At 43.6% G+C, this 22,506-nt stretch overlaps 1 protein-coding gene across 2 annotated transcripts in view; it reads right to left on the bottom strand.

Annotated features, from left to right (window-relative positions):
* TOM1L2 (target of myb1 like 2 membrane trafficking protein) overlaps window positions 1-22,417 on the bottom strand; it is a 56,581-nt gene extending 34,164 nt beyond the window's left edge. For both annotated transcript variants that reach the window (XM_018915807.3, XM_009091778.4), the window contains exons 1-4: window positions 22,311-22,417; window positions 3,400-3,484; window positions 2,380-2,458; window positions 642-791 (exon numbers count right to left, since the gene is read on the bottom strand). In XM_018915807.3, the coding sequence (XP_018771352.1) occupies window positions 642-791; window positions 2,380-2,458; window positions 3,400-3,484; window positions 22,311-22,362 (366 nt within the window). In that variant the 5' untranslated portion in view covers window positions 22,363-22,417. The remainder of the gene's footprint in view (window positions 1-641; window positions 792-2,379; window positions 2,459-3,399; window positions 3,485-22,310) is intronic.
* Between the last annotated feature and the right edge of the window lie 89 nt (window positions 22,418-22,506).

The following is a 22,506-nucleotide window of genomic DNA, read 5'->3' on the forward strand; positions in this document are numbered from 1 at the left end:
GTGGAATTAACACGGCTGTTTATTGTTGTGCTGCACAGAAGGAGAAGTGGCAGACAGGCCCATGTTTGAACTTCCCACTGCAGGCAAGGATCTGACAGTGTGCTTTTACTGCACAATAACCACAGAAAAGACACCAAAACCATTTTAATTCCTATATGGTCATTTACTTTTCTATAACCATCTTTGAAAGGAATGCAGAATGCTTTCAAATGGAGGGAAACAGCTCCATTTTCCAGTCAGGGAAACAGACACAGAAAGGCAAGTGTTCTGCTGTTCTGCAGCTGACACCAAAGGCACAATCCCCTGAAATTTCCTGGCCTCAGATGACAAGCTCATCACCGAGGCAAGTCTCCAGCTTCTAGATATGACTGTTAAATGGCAAAAGCATCCATTTACCTTTTATTAAATCCTCCTGTTTTAGCATTCTCTCTAACTAGAATCCAGACAGCTCTCCCTGGATAAAATATCTATGTGTGTATGTGTCTGCTTTTCCCCACCAATCTGGAAATATTGTTTGAGTTTATATATAAAAAAACTTGCCACATTTTGAACGATGACAGCATGTTTAGTGATGCGTGGCATCAAGGCAGACAGTCCTTATTTCAGGCAGCAACATATGGAAGCAGAGACAAGCTGTGTACCTGAATCAGTGCTAGGACTTTATCCTGTACTATAGTGGGGGGGTTGTTCTTGGGTGAGATGATTTTCACCAGAACTCCATCGATGAAGTCACGGTTTGCCACCAAGACATGGAAGCGATGGCCACAGTTCTTCACACAGGTCTCCAACACCTACACACATAAAAAACCCAACATTCATTGTTGGAGCAAAGCTTGATCACACACACAGCACCTGATTTTTTAATTTATTTTAGATTTTTTGATGGGAGGGTGAGAAGATAGAGGGGAGATTAGACTTATACTCTTACTACTTCTCTTTTTCCCCAGTTTTGCCAAAAAACTTTTCTACACACACATTCAGCTGTATCTCACCCACTGTTAACATATTGGGCGTTTTTGTGATCCACCTTTCTTGTTTTCAACATAAAGAAATAGAAAGTTTCTTTGTCTTCAAAGCAGAACTTTCCAGCCAGTGCAGCTGAACAGCCAAGTACACAGCAGCACATCAGGAGCAGGTAAGACAGAGGACATCCTGTCACAGTGAGATATTATCGTGCTGTGCCACTCCACCATTTTCTGTGTGCCTGGAACACAGCTGGACCCAGTTGCTCCGAGCTATAAGCCATGTTTTAGAGTTGGGAATTCAGGTGAATGATCTTCACTCATTCAAAACACTCCCCTGTGAATGCTCTGACAGGTTATACTTTGACACATTTTCCCCCTGCAACCTAGCTGGAGGCACCTTCCACTTGCCATTCAACTGCCATGGAAGAACAGCTGTTGATTTCTCTCTGAAGAACATGATTAGCATGGAGATAAATCCAACGCGTCACTTCTCCTTACAGCCATGCCTAATAACCACTGTGACTCTGCACCGAGGAATCTGTAATTACTCTCCTCCTTCAGCCACTTTCATCAGCCATGATGACACAGGCTCATTCCTGATGGATTTTGCTCTTTCCTGCACAATGGATAATCTCATGGTTTGGACTTTGGTAATCTGTCAAAATGACAATCCAGGATAGGAAATGGCAAGAAGACAGAAAGTACGGTTACGCCTCGTCAGGGAGATGCAACAAGAGCTCTGGGAAAGAATCATGCAGATCACCTCCCCACAGCAGGATAACTCGATCTAGTTACTACCAGAGCCCAGCACCCCACTCAGGGGGGCTGCACTACCCAGGAAACCTCCAGCTAAAGCCATCAGCAGGAAAGGTCACTGCTAAATTATCCCACACCTTAGCAGTGCTGTCTGAATGCACAGAATATAATTTACACTTTATTGAGTGAAATTAGATCAGCATAAATTAATGTGTTGTCTCCTACAGAGATTCATTCACAAGGGAAATTGTGCATCAGCTACTTATGAAGCTGAAAATATGGCAAGTTCATCATTCTCACTTGCAGATATGTCCACAGCTGTTGCCTTAGAGTGGAGGAATGGTTGGACACAGGGAAATGAGAGTAGAAAGGAAAACCTCAAAGAGTAACAGACCCATTTGAGCCACTTTAACTCTCCTCAGTCAGTACTTGGGATGAATAAGAGCCACGAAAAGAAGCAGAAATCAATTGAGTTGGAAAACTGCTATGCAAAGCTTCCAGCAGCTCTCCCCAAGGAAGTGAGGAGGCAATTGGAGAGAAGAAAAGGGCAGAGCAGTGGCTGTTAAAGGAAATAGTGTGTACATTCAAGAGAGTGCCAGGAAGAGGAAAATGACAAAAGGGTTCTGCCCTTTGAAGCATTCCAGCCTCCCCCACTCACCGTCAGCGCCAGCATGACCTCTCTGTAATTTTTGTTTCCATTCAGCCTCTTCTTCAGTGCTCGAATGGCATCCTTGGGCCTGAAGGAGAAACACACCATTTTAACAGACAGCTCAGACAGGCTTTTCACATCCCATAAACTGTGGGAAAATGAATCCTTTGCCATTTCCAGCTGGACATAAGCATGTGGGTTAATTTCAGATCATCTGACTACAACCAAACCAGGGTCATGGAGAAATATGTGAGGAGACAAGATACCACAGAAATCAAGACTGGAGGAATGCCCCAAGTCTCCAAAACTTCAGACTGTTGATTAGGCAGGGAAGACTGACAGCTGCTCTGACAAGCTCAGGGAATAAGAGCAGTGATCAGTTCTCCTGCAGACTGCAAGCAGCAAAGCTTTCTGGTGCTGGAGGTGTGTCAGAAAAGCTGTCTACACAAAGAGCTGAAATTAAAGGCATTGCAAAGAGATACACCTGCTGAAAAACAAAGGTGGCACCCTCTCCGAAAAGTTTTTCATGCCAGCCCTCCCATGCAGAGACTGACCACAGAAAGTATCACAGAATCATTTGGGTTGGAAAAGCCCTCTTAGATCATTGAGTGCAACCATTAACTCAGCCCTAAGCCCACCACTATACTACATCCCAAAATGCCACATCCACGTGCTTTTTGAATCCTTCCAGGAATGGTGGTTCCACCACTTCCCTGGGCAGCCTGACCCAGTGCCTGACCACCCTTTCAGGGAGGAATTTTTTTTATAATTCATCACCTAAATAAGTTGCTCTCCTGGCACAGCTTGAAGCCATTTCCTCTCATCCTGAATCCTCCAGGTACTGCATCATACAGTATTTTCTGAGAGCAGGTGAGGTCTAAGCAGCAGGAAAACCAAGCAACTGATCTGCAAACTGATTCAAACCATGAGCATCTGCCTCCAGCCTCACTGCACCTCCTCACATGCTGAGTACAACCAGAGGAAGATTGTGCTCAGGGACCTTTCCAAGTCTGCTGAAATGGCACATACCCTTCTTCTGTCTCGTTGATGATGTCACAGATCTCCATGTTAAGTGTCCAGTCTTCACTCTGCAAAGAGCCATCTGTGGCCTTTTCTGTAAAGTAAAGAAAAATAAATCTTTTCACATCTTCCTGATTAGGTCTATACCTCAATCCATCTTCAGTTACTCCAAGCTGAAACTATTCAGTAACAGACAGAAAAAACCAAATCCCCGCTGACAGTAAACAATGTCAATCCTTCCATCCTGGTTTTAGGGATCAGCATAGAGGTTTCCAGACAGAATCAATTATCCCTCCAGCCCACAGAGATGGGTTGTTCTTCAAAGACTCCTGAATTCCTGGGAGAGTAGGAAAATGTCAGCTAATTCCAATTTAAACTCCTCAGATGCTGCATTGCTGGCAAGTTATGAGCTAGGAAAATATCCCCCCAAAACAGCATGACCTCCTCCCTGTTTCAGCAGATAATACCTCCCCATGAATTGAGGGAGGAAAAACAGCAACCTGGAGACAGAATTCAAGGAATTTCAGCATGAAAAGACCCACCAGCACAGAAAAACATTTAGCACGTAACAGTTCAGGTCATGATATCATGACATCTGTCCCATGCTATGTCCCTCTCCATGCTGGGGCTCTGTACACACCTCCCAAGCTCTGCTTTCCTCCCAAATCCTCCCTCACTATTTGTGTGGCAGGTTAAGTCACTCTGGCATCACTGAATTCCCAGGGAAGGATGACCTATAGCACTGTGACAGTGGCAGATGCCAACTGCTGGCAGTTTAATTTATAGACGTCTGCAGGAGTAGCATAACCATAACTTGTAGTAATCAGTTGACAAGAACTATTTCCTCCTTGGGATTTCCTCCTAAATCAATATAGTTCTGTCTAGCAGTGCCTGGAACATCCCCGGAATTTTTCACACTCCTCACTTGCAGCATTCAAATCCTATCTGCTACCCACAGTCAGGAATGATGTCAAGTTGAGCATAAAAGCCTGTCACTAGAAAGATCTAAAAAGGGGACCTTTGAGCCAAGCATGACCATCTCTAAATTACTCTGGGTTTTTCTACAGATCCCTGGCATCCAATGCTGGAAGGCAAAGAGGGTAAGCAAACCCACTTTTAAACATTTCAAAGCAGAAACAAAACCACTGGTACCATCTTCTCCAACTATCCTGTCTACATCTAACCCCAATCTGTACCCCAGAACAGGGCAGATTTTGTTTGGAAAGACCAGGCTCCAAGAACTTCACACATCTCTTTGTTTACCAACAGTGTTTTTTTTCCTATTAATATTTCCATCACTGAGGATACAGATGCCCACAGGCCATAATTATGGGACATTGTTTGGAGAAAGACTGTGCCTGGGTAATTCAAGTTTCAGTGACTTGTCTACACCAAAATCATGGTTAAAGCAGCTCCACCAAGGACAGCAATTACAGAAGTTTGAGACAAACCAGACAGCTATGGAAAACCCCAGAAGGGAGAGCTGAACAGAAGGGAGAGGACACCATAGAAAAGAAGATTATGGAACAGGATAATATTCGTTACAGACCTCACTTCTCATTCTGAGAAGCAGCACTGCAATGTACCTATGGAGAGGGAAGGGAGACTGAAAATCTCCCAGCTGGATCTTTTTCAGCCATCACCACCTCGTGGTAAAGCTCACTTTGGTCAATGAAAATTCTTTATGCTTGAGAGATGCACAGCTTCCATAATGTCCAATAAATACTGGACGGGTTACTGAATATTTTTAATTTACTGCACTTAAGAGCGCAGGCAGAGCTGTTTAATGTTTTCTAGGATACAGGAGTTTATCTTTGTGCAAAGCTACTTGTAAGAATCACTTCTGTTAGTTGCTTTGTGCTCTTACAGTCTATATAAGGTTTTATTGCTTCAGCTCTATATAGTCCTTATCAGTTAAGAAAACATTTTATTCAACATCAGGAAAAAAACCTTAACATTGAGAGATTAAAAAAAAAAAAAAAACAACATCACTACATCTGATCTGCCAGAGAAGGTGATCCCCAGAGCTGCAAAGGATTTACAAGCCAAATGCTCCAAAATAAGAGACTGTGCCTTAAATAGAGAGTGTTCCTTAAGCTGGGCACATCATTTGTTTCCTTAATCTTAAACTATATTAAGAAATGTGTGTGTTCTTGACAGTATTTGGCATCAGGCAGCAACTTAGCAATGTTCAGTCTCTCTGGTCTGCTATAATCACTTTTTATATATGATTTTGGGAAATGCTGATCCTGCACAAAGTTGTGCTGGCAGCCAATTCACTCGCTGGTCTTGTAAAACCCATGGAGTTAGGGTTTATTTTGACAAAATGTGGATATGGCAGCACTCCATAGGTAAAAAATGTGATATTTTGAAGATAGCAGAGTGAAGAGATGCTGCTGCAGCACTGTACAGAGGTTAGCACTAGAATGCTCATCTGTGGTCCCTGATAACCTTGGTGATATTCCCTTTTTGAGATACTCCAGTAAAAACAAAATCCCCTTTCTCCCAGAAAACTTGGTTACTACCTTTTTATTTTTGCATTTCTGCATACACAGCTGAGACTGTGTGGGTTTAAGACATAACAGTTGCCTTCTTAAGAAATAGTTCTTTTCCCCTTGGGTAATTTTTAATTCGAGTAAGAGTCAGAAGCTAATTTTAGTCTCTTCTTCAGCAACAGAGAGCACACAAGCACTTGTCATGTGGAGTTGTGTGTCCTTTGTAGGGTGTGTGACCCAGATTTGCTGCTGCAGTGCTCTCTCAGCTGTACAAAGGAGTTCACTGGCTGCAGAGAAGGTTTGGGTGGGATTTGCCTGAAGAGCTGCATTGTGCTGCAACGAACTGAAAGCCTGCAGAGCTCTTCTAGAACCAAAACACAGCAGGTTGTAATTCTGGATGCCTAGTGAAACAGCTCTGCCTGCACTCAGCTGTTGAGGGATTTCCAGGAGAATCCCTACCCAATAGAGCCAAAATGCAGGAAATTAAAAATACTCAATAACCTGTCCAGTATTTCATGGACACTTTGGAAGGCTCCTCCTCAAATAGCACCCAGATACAGCTGACAAGACAATTAAACAGATTTTGGAAACTAACACAGAACAGCAAAGGAATGGCACACAAATCATGCAAACCCCCTTTGAAAGAGGAATCAGTTCCTCAACCTCTTTCACACCCATTAAAAGGCACCAGCTCCTTCACACATGAACTCTGGAATGTGACCAAAGGATTCCAGGCTGCAGTAAGAAATGTTAAGAGGGAAGGTGATGAGGAGGAGTTTGCCCTGAACTAAAGAGTTTATAGAACAGTTTAATTGCATCACAGAAGGGTGGCAGCTCCCAGCCTGATGCCAAGGGCTCCTTGCACAGCTCCTGACTCAGGAGCAGCTCTGATGAGCACTGGGATAATGCTGGGTTTGTGTCTCACACAGAGACATGATACCACCAGTGAGATTATCAGAAAGTCTCTCTTTGAAACAAGATGCTATCAGTTGCCACCACGTGTCCCAAATTAAAGCATAAATGTTCTGCTGGGAAGAAAGACAATCTGGCACTCCATGCCTGACACACAGCAGACCTTGGGCACTGCATATGCACACACAGCATCAGCTTATCTGTAGTCTGTGAGGAAAAGGAGAAAAAATGGTGCTATTTTTTTCATTCACACCTTCCCTCTGAGTTCCAACTTCTGTGGCCGCATTTCCACGCTCTGCCAAACGGCAATATCAGCATTTCCCTGCTCCTGCTGCAATCCTGTATAATTTACAGCACCCAGAGGGTTCAGCAGTGTAAAGTTCCCAGTACAAACAGTCTCAGTGCACACACCCCCAGCCAAGCCTCTGCCCAAACAACCTGCTCCAACCTGAGATGTCACCACAGGGAAACCAGGTCAGAAATTCCTGTACAATCACCATGTAACAAACAGGTTACAAGGGCAGGGCAGGAATTTGCTTCTAAATGCAGGAAGAAAACAGAAGAACTTTTATCACCCATCCTGAAACCAAGGCAAAAGCGACCTCACAAACACCAACACTGGTTATCCTCAAGAAGCTCCTCTCTGCTCTCTCCAATCCATACTACTGCTCTATGTGCATGTTTGTACAGCTGAGATTGGAATTCTGACCGCTGGAAGCACAGAGAGCAGCTATTCCAGCCTGAATGATGACAGGACCAGGGTACAAATCTCTCCAAAAGTCCACCTATAAGTTCCAGTAAGTCTTTATGGTGCTGCAGAATGGTCTTGGGAGAAAAGGCAAAAGGGAATGTTAAATGTGGCACTTGCTAGAAATAACATTAAATGGAAACAGCACAACTGCAGTTTTCTGTTTGAATATCAAAATCTCATGAATGAACAGATCTTTTTTCAGAGACTTCACAGTTTTCTCTCTTGGGTCTTCTCCAGATGTTGCATCAGAGATTCTCAATTTATACATTTGGGATGAACTACACACACAAAATCACCTTCTATTTATGCAAGAAACATGTACACCAGTGCATTGTGTTAGAGATCCAAAACCAAGAAAGCTCCAAGTCCAAACTTCTCCTCTTGCCTCCAACAGTGTTTGAACAGTGTTCAAATAGCATAAAACATCTTAGGGTTTGTGGTTGTTTTTTCTTTTTTGCTTGCAAGTTCATAAGATTGCAGATCTTAGATCTTTGTCTTGTCTCTTAACAGTCCACCTGCCTACCAGCTGTGCTCCACCACTGGAATTAGCAAATCAAACAGCCAGATATGTTATATTTCACTCTGCATAATAAGGATCAGAAGGAGCCACAGTATCAGCAGGTTTTTGCTTCCATCCTGCTGGTTCCCCTCCCTTCAATGCAGCGTTGCTCTCTCAGATGCGAGGGGCATCTGCTGAGGGTAAAAGCAAAATGCTTTTCCAGACTGGGCTTCCAGGAAAATAGCAAGAGTTTCGCAAGGCAATGCAAACCAGACAAGATCGCTCAAATGAATGGGAAAATGACATCTCTGAGCTGTAGCCTATAGAACTGTTTTACACTTTAAAGCACCATTACATTTTGTGGCTGCAGTTGTCTTTGTTGGATTCAATCATCAATGACCCCCATAGCACCATCAATAAGATCTGGGGAAAGACTATACAGAGGCCATGGAAACATATTTCAGCTGTCCAAACAAAATGAAGATAAGACCAAAGACTCCCAGCACTCAAAAAGCTGCTGAGTTCGAGGCATTTCACTTAGGAGACAGAGACACACTCAAATAACATGCTTGGATACTCCTGGACGCAACAGTCTATTCTTGTTTCTCTATATTTGCTTTTAAAAAGACAGTCACGGCCACTTAGACATTATGGTAACCAACAGGAGGATTGTTCCTTTTTATCAAAACGCTCCTATTAAAATATAAATGTGACTCATTCAAATTTCAAGATCAAAACTCAACTCTGGAGTGACTTACTCATAAAACCCTGCCAGCTTCTTTGTTAGAGCGCGCAGCTCCAAGAGCATTTTTCAATTAGCCACCTCACTGCTCCAAGTCCTTTTTCTACATTCCTTATTTCACACTGCTCTGAAAATGCTGAGCTTCACACTTCCAAGGAAAAAGGCAGTCAGCTAGAACAAACGGGCTCAATCTGAACGGCAAAGCACTACAGAAAACGTGATTTGAGTTGGACTGCTGCAGCACCGGCCACCACTTGTCATGACCACTGTGATTTTTCACTTGGTTTTTAGCTATGCTCACACTAAAACTCTTTGGGATCAAATAATTTATCTTCTGTTCATTGTTTTGCCAAAGTTTCTGGTGCTGAATAAATGAATAGTTGGCAATGGCTGCAGAGTCTGTGTTAAAATAAAATAGAGAGACACTGTGGACAGGCACATGTGCAATCCTAAAGAGTATTTAGCTCAAGTGCTGTTGGAAGGCACAGCAGTAAACTGGGAACTGTAATTTTCTCCAATTAACTTTCAGGTTTTCTTCTTTTTGAAGGTGCCACCCAAATGCCAAACTTCCTCCAACCTGCTTCCCAGATCACACGTACCTGCAATCATGAATATATAGTACATAATTACTGGGCCTTTTTAAGGACCTCATGGTACTCACAGTCATGCTACAACATTCTCGTGATTTAGATATGCTGCAGAAAAAAACATCACCCACAAATTCAGCCTCTCAGGTGCAGGAAACTCCAGGTGACTAACTGAGCATAGCTGCACTGCAGGTTCAGAAGCAGAGCAAGGTGAATGGATTAATATATGTTAAACAAATATTAACAGCCGTACAACAAAGAAGACTTTTCTTTCATACTCAGATCAGAGCTTCACCTGAACAAAAAGAAAACCAAAACAGAAAGCCTTATAATAATATCAGAGCAGGCAAGGGAACATATCAGCATGGCTCACTTAGTTTATCTCATCTCAAAGGTCTTGATACATTTGCAGGGTGCAAAACCAGTCGGACCTTCCCATCTGCAATTGTATTGCACAAGAAAGGCCTGGCAGGACTACCTGGTCCAGGCAGCTTCTGTACTCAGATGCCTCTCATCTCAGGCATAAATGGTAGTTTAGTCACAGTCCTTAAAAGCATTTGGAAGCTGGATCCCAAGCAGAACGGTGTGTTTCTATACAATAAAGACTTTTGTTATGAATCTTCTCCCTGAAGTTCCCCCATCAGCAGAAATTGTTGCTGCTGACAGCAAACTCCACTGAATGACATGTGTATGTGAGTTGCTCTCTTCCAAAACAGATGGCAGAGAGACACTACTGCTTCTTTAAAACACAGTGAAATCCATCTGACTTCTCTATTCTACACAGCTTTAGAAACAAAGCACAGAAAGCCACCTTCCTCCCATGCCCTGACACACATCAGAGCTCACATGTTGACCCATGTACTGGAAATAGCTGTCCTTCAGGGCGAGGTCATACACAAGCAGCTCCAAGCTCATCAAGCCACTTGCATGATTCAGAGGCACTTCTCCCCAAAATTCAGCCTTCACTGCACATTTCCTCATCTCTTTTAGCAGTCACCTTGGGTAGATTCCCACCTCGCTGCCAAACCACGATTTTCAGATGATGGTGCTACTTTCTGATTGACAAACAGGGACCTGCTCACGTCAGGAATCGATACACCCAAGCCTTCAATCAGAAATGTCAAAGCAGTTTTAAAATCTGCACCCTGTATGAATGGATTTTAATGGATTTGAATGGGGATGTTTGATTTACAGTAGGGGAGCAACAAATCAATGATCCTTTATGACATGTCACATCTCGTGACAGTGTCCCCTCGTCCCGTTGTGTCAGGGGGGTGATGACTTGCCACTTCACAGACATCTGTGATCTATTAGGCAACACTTCCAGCAGTTTAATATCATCCCACTCGGAGTGTCCATCTTTCTTCTCGGGATGAGAGGCATGAAAGCATAAATTAAAATCTCCTGGGTGATGAAATGGTCTCCTTCAGATTTGCCTTTTCTAAATTTAACTGCGACTGCTGCGACGTGTCTGTACGATCCTGTGTGGGAGAATTTATCAGCATGGTGTGGTCAGTGCATCAGGATGGGTACCCAAATCTCCTCCTCCTTTGAACATTGTCCAGCAGCCAGTGTTTTATAACAAGATCATCAACATTTAGTCATTTCCATAGCCAGAACTTAGATTGTAGCCCACCACTTGCCAAAGAGTTGTTATCCTGTTTTAGTTTCTGGAATTTGGAGGGTTGGAGGGGCTACCTCATTCCTTAACTTGGGCTACCACCAGTTCCTTAACTGGGAATCTCAGGTATTAAAGCACTGACATACTCGATGAATAACATCTGTTGATAACACTAGAAATACCAGATTTTTTAACAGTTTTGGCTCTCTAAAAAAAAAATCCCAAAACAAAGAAAGAAGCTGAAAAAAATAACCATTTTCCAAACACCCGTTAGTAGCTGAGAACTACTCACATAGAAAACCCCAATAATCCAAAACCAATGACAGCATTAATTTTTCCTAATGCCAAAAAAAAACAACTGCTAAAAAAAAGAGCAGGCTCCATTCATTTATCAGCCTTAACTTATGAATCTCAGAGAGAGGAGCAGCTGAAAGTAGGAAAAGCAGGCAGAGAGATATCATAATTCCATATCCCAGCAGCACAACATGCTGTAATCACCATCAAGAGTAAGGAGGTGTCCTGATCTGTGACTATCTGCCCCGTTCAGGACTTCAACAGCATCCAGTAATTACAGGTGAGCCCAAAAAAATGACTTTATGAAAAGTTATGGATGATCAGTGTGTCAGTGAGCTATATTTGAAATCTATCAGCTCTTGATGGCCAATTTTGTACTACATGAGTAAAGCAAGTTCTAATAACTCACTTGGGACTTCACTCCAGTACTTACAAGCGACGTGCTTTTCATATTCATAAAACAAAACTAATTGCCTTTCATGGATGAAATGTTCTAAGAATTTTTAATCCATGTCAGCTGCAAACTCTAAAAATCCATCCCCATATATTTCAAAACCCCCCTCCCACCTGCTCACTTGTAACATGTTTGCTGCAAACAAACTATGAGGCAGAAAGAATCATCACGCTCCTACATTAGAATTATTTGTATTATTTTTTACAGGTTACTCCTCAAATCAGTTGCCCATATTTTCACATGCTTAAAATAAACACTATTGAGTGAGGGTAAAAAATAGGCAAAAATCTTCCATTCCTACAAGGAGGCAGTTACAAGAACAGGTCTACTCCTTTGCTGCAGCATGCTACATGGGATTTTTAGGCAAGTGTTCACACGAGGTAATTAAAATTACAAGTGTTACAAGTGAAATGCACAACTCCTGCAGTAACTATTCCACGTGCATGTTCCCTCCCACCCCAAGCTCTCCTACGACTAGGAAGGTGAGAGCTGCATCCTCTGGAAAACCCCAATTATCCCACATGTACAGTGAGCCAGACAGAGGAGTCTGCAGCTTTTGAGAGTTGATGGGTCATGTTTTCTAGTGTGAAGGCTTCAGTTTGCATTTCAGTTTTTCAGCCTTCCATTGCACTGCTCTACAGAAGAACAGCAGGCCTGTGCAAGAGGCAGCAAGCTCCAACCCCTTCCCAATTCTCCAAAATCTCCATGGCTTGAGGATCAGCATCTGGAATACTCTAAGTGTTTTTACCACGGGAGGAGGGAAGAGCTGGCTCCTCTTCCACTAGGTGACAGGAATTACTTTTGCCAGTGCTGTGGCCACTGAAAAGCTCCACTGCCAGCTGCCCATTCTGCTTGCTATGCCTGCAGAAGCTTAGCAGCTAAACACTCCCAAGCAATCTCCTCAGGAAACCCGAGTGCAAATCAGGCAACAGCAATAACAAGACACGTATGTGCAATCCCATCTTGGGGGCTGAGAAATGTGGATTTCTTGGTCTCTAATAACCCTACTAAAAATTCTGTTCCATTTTTACAGCCCTGTTTTCTCATGTGCCACTGCTGCAGATAAGCCTGAAAAAGACTGATAAATAGAAAATGTAAATACCAGAAGTTTAGGTCAAGTATGCAAATGCCTATTTCTGAGACTGTCATTTTAATTTTCCCTTAAGTCCCCATTCACCAACTTGTGCTATCTAGGCACACAACTTTGTAAATTCTTCAGGTCAGGAGCTGTCCCAGTCCATTTCATGTTCCACTGCAATTGCCTCTATTACATCATACTATTAGTGTGGCAAAATTAATAAAAATGCAAATGCATCAGGGGGCTGCAGCGTAATTTTGGAAAATAACTCCACTGGTTTAACTGTTTTGGACAGTTACAATTCTAACTAGAACACAAGTTTTGAGCAAGGCTTACAAACATTTTGGCTTATTTTACATGCACAGCAGGGAAGCAAACCCCGGCAATGAAACAGCTGATCTGGTGCAGAGTATGGATGGGAAGGTAACCTTCCCAGTGGGAACACATGCAATATTTTGGGACTGCAGAGAACCAGTTCCTCTTGTTTGGGAAAGCCATGAGGATGAGCAGCCTGTCCCATCCACTGTGACCAGCTCTGGCCAAGGTCAGCCTCTCTGGGCATTTCCTCCTGTTTCTGGGTGAATCACAACTTTCTCCTTTTCCTTTGGGTTTAATGTTCATGCACACTGTGCACATCCTTCCTCTGAGCCCAGCAGCAGCTCCCTAAGCAACCAACAACTGTGTAATGCTGCCTCTAATGAAAGGGAGCCTTTAGAGGTGCAAAGGCTGAGCCAGGCTGCAGTGCCCCAGCTCCCTCCTGGTGATCCCCACAGTCAGGAGATGATTCTGCATCCAAACTGAGCTTTGCTTTAAGGAATGCTACACGTGAAATACCTCATTACCCACAGCTAGACTCCAGGCCAATACCCATGGTAGGAAAAAGGGGTTTTTCTACTTGTTGGCTATGCCAAGTCATTGGCACGGATGGGGATTTAAAAGGCAGTTTTAATTATAGTAGGTAAAACCCACAGATGATCAAGCTGCAGTGTCAGAAAACCATCAGAACTGAACACTGACCCATTTGGGTTGTTTGCTGAACTTTAATCACTTTCCAAGTCTGACAGCTGCTCAAACTTAATTGCTCATTACACTTGTAAATAAAAACTGATCTCACTCTCTGATTAGCCAACCATCTTATAGTTGCCATAACAACTCCTTGTCTAATAAGTGATTTCAGATTTACCATTATTTGTACTAGCAGAAAATTTCACAAAGGTCTGAGTTCGCTCTTTTCAGCAAAATACCCTTCTAATTAAAACCACAGAAAATCAGTAGAGAAAGGGCAGCTCAAAGATAATGAAAAAAAACAAGCTATTTACTACAACAGCTGAAATGTGAGCTCAGGGTAACACAAACCCAAATACATGCTGCATCCAGCCCAAGCTCTACATCCCACTATCAATCTTCTTATTATCATACCTATATCCCATAACAACTGCTCAGGAAAATACCAGACAGAATTCAGGAAATAACTCGGGTCACAGTGTGGAGATGGATTTCAAGACTCACTCCAGATGAAATATTCCAATAAAATTTGCATATCTTCTCTCCTAATCCTTAAATTAGGAACCAATTAACTGGGGAAATTCCTTAACACTCTGTTAACTGATCAGAGAGCTTTTTGGTGAAAACTGAGGAGTTAAGATCCTCAACAACTTATGTAAAAGAGGGGAAAGTGTTGAGCCCAACAGATTGCAGTCAACAAGGTTTTGGAGGAAAAGCTACAACATTGTATCTCATCTCTGGATCATCTCAGTCAAAACCTTAGGCAGGACTTCTTGGACAAAACTACTAATTACAGCCTTGAAGATATTATTTTTAAAATTATCTGTACTTCAGTAAGTATTTGGTCACCAAAGCTTAAGTAAAATGCTTCTGTTTAATAAACAGATGTATTTATTAGTCTCAGAAGACAAAGCTATGAAATATCTCTCACCTGTAGGCTCAGAATGTCATAAAACTTTCCAAAATTTGCAGGCAAAGCTGCTGAAGCTTGCAATTTATTTAATATGCTCAAGGTAGCCTTTTGTGTTTATGGGCAAAGAAAGGCAAGATAAAATAAAATGCAGAAAGCTATAATTGAGACAAAATAAAAGTTAAAAAAAAAATAGTCAGGAAATACCAGATTTTTAAAAGGGACCTTCTGCACTTATTAAGCTAGGCAAAAAATAGGATTTTTTTTTTGTTGTTTTGTTTTTTGTTGTTGTTGTTGTTATTTGGGTCAAATAGGAAACCAGACATATTTCTGGCAGTAAATGTATCCCATGAAAACAAAGAGGATGCAACATGTTCAAGTTAACATCTTCAACATTCCTGACCACATTTGGGATGCAACAAAGTCTTTCCTGCCTTAAGAACACGAAACCAATGCTCTGAAAAATTCTTGGTATTCAAACACAGTTTAAACAGCTTACAACACAAGTCTGTGCCTTCACTCTGTGTATGTTTTCTTTGATCTGAATCTGAAAAAATAATTTCTTCTCTAGCTAATTTAACCCAGAAGGTTTCCAAGATCCAGCGGGGGAACAGGCTGCCCAACTCTCAAGAAATAAGCAGGCTACAAGGTAAACAACTTATTCAACAGGTTTCTTCTGAGTTTCTCCTCATTTCTGAGTCTCCTGATGCTCCCTGTGACTGAGCTGCCAAATGCTGTGAACCAAGAGATACAGGAGCATGGGTAAATAGTCCATACACAGCCATGCCAGGAATTGCTCAAACACAGACAGGGCATGGATTTTTTTCATCCTTAATCCTTGATTTTGAAATTAGTCACTGCATTGTGGAGCCCACCTTATAATTCTGGCAGGTAGAGAACAACTGTGGAGTGTATATTTAAATTTAAAGACAATGCTGCCAGTAATAGACTGGCTGGATTTATTTGCATCTCCCCTTCCTGAGCAGTGGGAAATGTTACCTACAGCTAGAAGATCTGACTCCCTGGGTTGTACAAAAACATGAAAGGATTGCTCCTAAGGGAAGAGAGACCCAGCTCTAGCAAAGCTTTTAGACCAGTATCTTTTGTGCTGAAGACTCATCAATTTTAAAAGAGCCTTTTGCCACTGGCAGTAACTGAAATGATCGGGCAGAACCATCAACAGAATAACTACACAAATACACAAGATAAGGCTTATCAATCCTTGGTAGGATTTTTATGCTCAGCAACAAGTTTCTTTTACATAGAAAACTAGGAATTCCCCAGGCAGATGCAAATGAGAAGGAGGAAAACTAGTTCTGGATGATTTGTGCTGTGTTTCACAGGCTGGGATTTTGGGTCATTTCCTCACTCCTCAGGGCTCCCCCAACATCCTTTCTCCCTGTGCCCTTCAAACATTTATGCTCTTATCACCTACCCATTTTACAGATTTTAAACCCAAACACAGAGGATGAAATTACTTTTGGTCCAGCAGGAAACACTAAGATGAGGAAGGAGATTGCCAGGCCAGCCTTGAAGAGCCCCAGCCCTGCAGGTACCAGGCAGCCCCTTCCCAGGGAAGGATCATCTCACTAAAACTTCTGCAAGAGCTGCTGTTGTCCCTCCACTGATCACTGTCACTGAGAATACCACAAATGCCTTCAACACCTTCACAAATTGTTCATTAAAAACTCAACATACTTTATGAAATCAGAGGAAAGTCTGCCTACCTCAAAACTGTTCCTCACAAAGGAAAACAGAGTACTTTCATGGGGGAAAATTGTTTTGGATGAAATATTACATCAGTTGGAAGGGTTTGTGGGGATTTTCTGTGGTTTTTAGGCAAGCATATTTTAAATATGCAGTTAAAAAAATCTGCTGAGTTCATGAACAGAGCAGTACCAAACTGAGAACAAGCTGTCCTCACTCTCACATATAGATGGCTATTAGAAGCATATGGAATATACATTTAAGTGTACCAGGCTGAAAGAGATAAAACAGCATTACCCAAAAATACATGTTATAATACCTTCATGAACTACAATCTGCTTTTGTGCCTATAAAATAAATCCTGTCTTAGTAACCCAGTATTAAATGGCATTATACTAATTACCCAGCTTCACACGTGTACGTAGTTTCTCCAAGTTGCCAGACTCATGACTCAGTATTTATTTGCTCCTTTAAAGAGCAAAGATATCCATTTTCCTATTTCATGGAGATTTTCCTTACAACATAATCCATTGTCATGAAGTGAAAGCAGATCTTAATAATCTTATAAAACTAAAAGCACTTTATCAGGCTCTTTTTGCATGACAAGCACAATTCTGAATGAGCAGGGGGGGGATGGATTTCTAAAAACTGACCAGCTACAGGAATACCTAGAAAAGTACTTCAGCTCTGAAGAGAGAACTTCTTGTGCGCTTTTCACTGCAGACAAAGGCAAAATTAATCTTTTTGATACAGCAAGAAAAGTTACTGCCACCTTGTATGGAGAAAAACTTCCCTTAGAATAAGGGACAATGCTAACATGGTTGTGGGTAAATGCAAAGGACTTTTTATTTCATTATAAGGCAATGAATGATGAGAGAGAAGATTCAGAGCCCAACAGAACATGGCAAAAATTATATTTTACGTGGACCACAACCTTAGATTACAGTGTACACTTTAAACATTGATTCCTAGCACTGGGGAAAGGCTTATCTATTAAAAAATACTTCACAGCACAGCAAAGTAGTAAGTTTACTCTGAAGGGAACTTAGGGAAATTGTGGACAAGAAAGCCTGGATTAATGCCTCCCACAGGACTACCACAGGCTGCTGGCTCTAATGCATTTCTCTGTTCCTACATGTAGTCATCAACTCATTTATTTAGGAACTGTTTTTATTCTAAGAATCATAAAAATCTTAGAGATATAAGAAACCTGAAGAAAAGGCTCAAGTGCTTATTATGGAAGGGGAAATAAAAGGTGTTTTAAACCCCTTGAAGCACTTTCCCATTAAAAAGGAAAAAAAGTAAAAGAAAAAAAAAAGGGGGGGGAACAAAACAGCAGCTCTGAAAACAGCCTGTATCCACCATATATATTATCAATTTAACAGCCTTGAATGGAAACTGCAAGTGCTTTGATAAAAATCAATTGAAAAGCTGTCTGCCTCACTGTTGCTTCAATAAAGTGCCTCTGTATCTTTTGCTGAAACCTTGTTTTTGTAGCCTCCTTAAATCACCACACTGTTTCTCCTCCAAAAACAGACTCCAAGTGCCCAGACAAGCACTGTGCATTGAAACTTCCCTTCTGCAACAGGGATGTAAACCAGCAGCACCTGATCCCCACTCCCAGCCACACAGGACCACTTCATTTCTACATTCTTAAACGTAGAAATTGTTCTTCATTTCTTCGTTGTTAAAAATTAACTTTCAAGTCTCGCTGCACTTAATTCAGGTGCTGAACTTCACTCCCAGAGGCCTTTGGCTCTGGCTCAGGCAGATTTGGGGCAGCAGTGAGAAGAGCTGAGTTCAGCAGCACACACAGCCCAGACCAGAGCCTGACCAAAACTGACCTTGATGCCCCTGTCCAGCACTCTGTGAGGAGCCCATTTCACACCTCACTGCCCCGGGTCAGCCCTCTGCACCTGCATGAGGGGGCAGCAGCAAGGTTTGCTTTGGATTCAAACAAAGGAGCACTCTCCTGAAGCCTTTGCAATGTGTCCAGAGTAAAACAAAAAAAAAAACTAAACCAGGTTTCCCTGGGTCCTCCCATGTAAGCCATATGGCCACTATCAAATAAGCAGAATGGCAAAAAAAAAAAGTCACCAGCACTTCACATTCTTGTAATTCAATCAGCTTTAATCATCAAAGATGTTTTCACTAACCTGCAGCAAGGGTATTTGTTCTAATAACCTTGAATAGAGTGGTGACACTTTAAAGATGGCTCCACTGAACAAAGAAAGATAAAAAAGCAATTTATGGCAGGATGGTGAATCTCAAGGCAAATTCCCACTACTGTAAATTGCAGCTTTTTCTCCAGGCCAATCCCTCTCCACACAGCAAGCACTCTGTCAGAGCTGCTTTACTACACATCTTCCTGCTCTTCTGCTCCTCACTGGTCAGGATATTCTTCAAGATGGTATTTACAGTGGTGATTGGAAAAATAAACAGTTCAGTCAGAAGAACTGGGCCAGCACCCAATGCCACAAAGGATCTTGTCAACCTCGATGTACTTGGCAGCCTACAAAACCCATGGCACCCAATTCCACCCTCTAGACTCTCACCAGCCTTCACAAAGACCTTCTGAAAAACACCTCACAAAACCTTTGGGAAGTATTGGATTCTGCTACAAAATCCTGGGTGAGATTTTTGGTTTATATGTAAAATGATGCCATAAGCTCCCTTCACAACAACCTCCAGGTAGAAAGCAAAATGGAATGAAAATTTTTTTTTTTGAGTTCAGGAATCTCTCAGGTACAGCTGCCTGCCTTCCACACAGCCCCACCAAAACCCAACCACTCCTCTCAGGGGAGGACATTGTTGCAGACACCAGGACAGCTGAGTGTCCACAGGTCCATCAAAGTATTATAGCAAAATTAGGTGAGGTTTGTAATTAGCAGCCATGGTGATGGCTTATATTGTTTCTGCTATGTCACTACTGGGAATTGAATAGAGGGTACCATACAAGCCAGTCCAAAAATCAGGTAGGTTTCAGCCATGAGGAACCTGGCTGCCATTTCAACTGGCACTTCTGATTCAGGAGACTCTATCCATCTCCATTACAAATCCTCTGAGCTCATCCTAGCATTACTTTCCCACATTAAGCAAAAGAGTTAACATAAAAAGCCTGCCTAGCTTCAGACATTATCCAGATAAAGAGGAGAAAAGAGAAAATCCCTTGTATTACCTCTCTCAGCTCTCCCCAAACCTTTTCTGACATCTTTGTTCTTTCAGACCTGGCATTTATCTGCAGATCCTGTAGAGCCCTAATTAAATCTTCTCGTGAACCTCTGCTACTTCCTGGCAGAGAACACACATTCTTGGTGTGCTGATGGACCTACAGGATTTTCTGCACTTCTCCCTTATGGTGAGTGTTAGGCCTTGCTTGAAAACATCACAACTGTGTACAACACAATATGCTTAAACAGAAATACAAAATTATTCCATTTCTTTCAAAGAATGAAGAGAAGCATAAGTGAAAATGATATTCCACAAGCTCATTGGAAAAACAAGCTGTGGAAGCACTGGGCAAATAGCAGTGTCTGAGAACAAGGCATGCTTTTGTTTTATTGCTGTCTCAGAAAGGGATAACTGGCAGCGAGAGAAGAAGCAGAAAAATTTGTCTTCCAAAATAAAATCTGCAGTTATCTCTTCCCCCTGGGAGTAAAGAAAAACATTCTGAAAGTGCAGCTGAATTTTGCATTAAGGGAAGCTGCACACCTAGCCTTATCTGATGGAAGCAGCTCAGTGTTCAAAGCCTCCAAGCTGGCAGCAACCGCTTGCTCAGCGAGCGAGGGGATGTGAGCGCTCTGAAAACCTTTAATACTGGAGTTAAACAGGCAGAAGGCTAAAAAAGCAGATTTTACCACTCCTCCCTCCCTGCTCCCCAACAATTCTTCAGTTCCTTCAAACCACAGACTGATGCTAAGAGAAGCTGCCAATGAAGAGGAGAAATTGGTGCCTTCCCTCCCCAGGCTGAGGGCAGAGGCCTGGCCCAGCTGTCCTGGCAGGGGTGCTCTGGTGGCCAAACACAACAAAGCCAATTCACTCGAAAATCACCTTCCTCTTGAGCTGTTCTCATTATTCTCCTCTGATTCTCGGCACTCCTCTCCCTCAGCAGAAGAAATAAACAGCCCAGATGGCTGAGGATAAACAGCAAGTTATACATATGCTCCATATAGCCTGACAAAGAGAGCCCAGCCATGCTCAGAGCACAGCGTGAGACTCACCCAGGGAAGGGCCCTTCACCTCAGCCAGGGGGTGTCCCTGCACGTGGGGATGAGGAAAGGACTAGAAAAGAGGTTTGAGGCCACGAGCTTATATTCTGCAAAGTTTTCTCCACTATGGTTTTCAAAGACTTCCATCAATCAACAGAGAACAGCTATAGGCTAGACTATGCATAGCCATGTGTTATAGAAGCACAGAATGGTTTGGGTCGGAAGGGACATTAAAGATCATCTCATTCCACCCCTGCCATGGACAGGGACACCTTCCACTATCCCAGGGTGCTCCAAGCCCTGTCTAACCTGGCCTGGAACACTCCCAGGCACAGCTTCTCTGGGCAACCTCTGCCAGTGCCTCACCACCCTCACAGGGAAGGATTTCTTCCCAATATTCCATCCACGCTACTCTCTTGTCAGTTTGAAGCCATTCTCCCTCATCCTATCACTCCAAACCCTCTCTCTTCATCTTTCCTGCAGGTTCCCTTCAGATATGGGAAGGCTACAATCAGGTCACCCCAAGGCTTCTCTTTTCCAGGCTGAACAATCCCAATTCTCCCAGCCTACCCTGGCAGGAGACATGCTCGACTGAGCATCACCTTGGCTTTGGGACTGCCCGCCCTCCTGCACTGCAGGAACCTGAGCCAGCCTGTTTCTTCCCACTGCAATGTCACAGATCTTAAATTTCTTCAGGGCCCAACACAGGAAAGCAGGAAGCACTGAGAGCCCACCCAGCTGAGGTGAAAACTCAGAGTCACCAAACACTGCACAAGTGATGCTCAGGCTTTCTCCTTTCTCTTCTTTGCCCCAGCCATGGCAAACCAAACCAAAACATGAGCAGCCATGAAAGAACACATCTGTGGGAGGGAGGGAGCAGCCACAGCAGCCCAGGGAGGCCTGGACTGGCCATGAGGTGGAAGCTGGCTCAGAATAACCTGCTAATGGCACCAAAGCGTTACCAAAACCACAGTTCAGCCTCCAGGCTGAAAAACGAGCACTCATTTGTGTCTCTAGACCATATCACCCCCCTGCCCACTCAGAGGCACAGGGAGATTTCAGTACTTTGGGAAAAAGTGCATCAGTGACAAGGTGGTCTGGAAGAAGGCACTCAACTTCAGGAAAAGGAGTTGGGGGATGCAACAACTTTCCTGCATCCATCTCGACGTGGAGTCAGTCTCTTCTCATGGACAGCAGCCTGTTCCCCAGACCTTCTCTGCTCTCTGATCTCCACATCACCCACTAACCCCAGAGGCCCGCACTGAGGCCTCCAACACTCCCCAAAAACAAAAGCCTTCCAGCCCCTCCAAACCCCTGGAACCCCTGGAATCCCTGCTCCCCAGAGACCCTCCCACACCTCCAGAGCCCCCAGAGCTGCCTCACCACCCCCAGCCCCCCCATTAACCCGCACTGATTCCCATAAGCCCCAAACACCTCCACTAAGCCCCACAGCCCCTTACCGAGCCCAAATCTCCCCCATGAGCTCTAGTAGACTCTCCCCCCACCGCTCCCACAGTCTCTCACAGACCCCCAGGGCCCCCACAGCCCCTCAGAGACCCCCAGAGCCCCCCGCTGCCTCCAGCCCCGCCCGCCAGCCGAAGCCCCGCTGCCTCCCCGGGCTCCCCCGGGCCCCTCCGCGCTCCCCAGGCCGCCGTACCGAGGCTCTGCCCCACCGGGGTGCTGAACGGGTTCCCCAGCAGAAACTCCATCTTGGGATGACAACAAACAGCGGCCCAGCGCCCACCCCTCCCGCACCGCGCCCTGACCGACAGCCACGCGCACCAACCACAGCGCGCTCTGGCAGCTGTGTCCCGCCTCCCTACGTTCAATTGGACAGCTGCAGGACGCGCGGA

The sequence above is a fragment of the Serinus canaria genome, chromosome 14, assembly GCF_022539315.1.
Source record: "Serinus canaria isolate serCan28SL12 chromosome 14, serCan2020, whole genome shotgun sequence".
NCBI lineage: Eukaryota > Metazoa > Chordata > Aves > Passeriformes > Fringillidae > Serinus > Serinus canaria.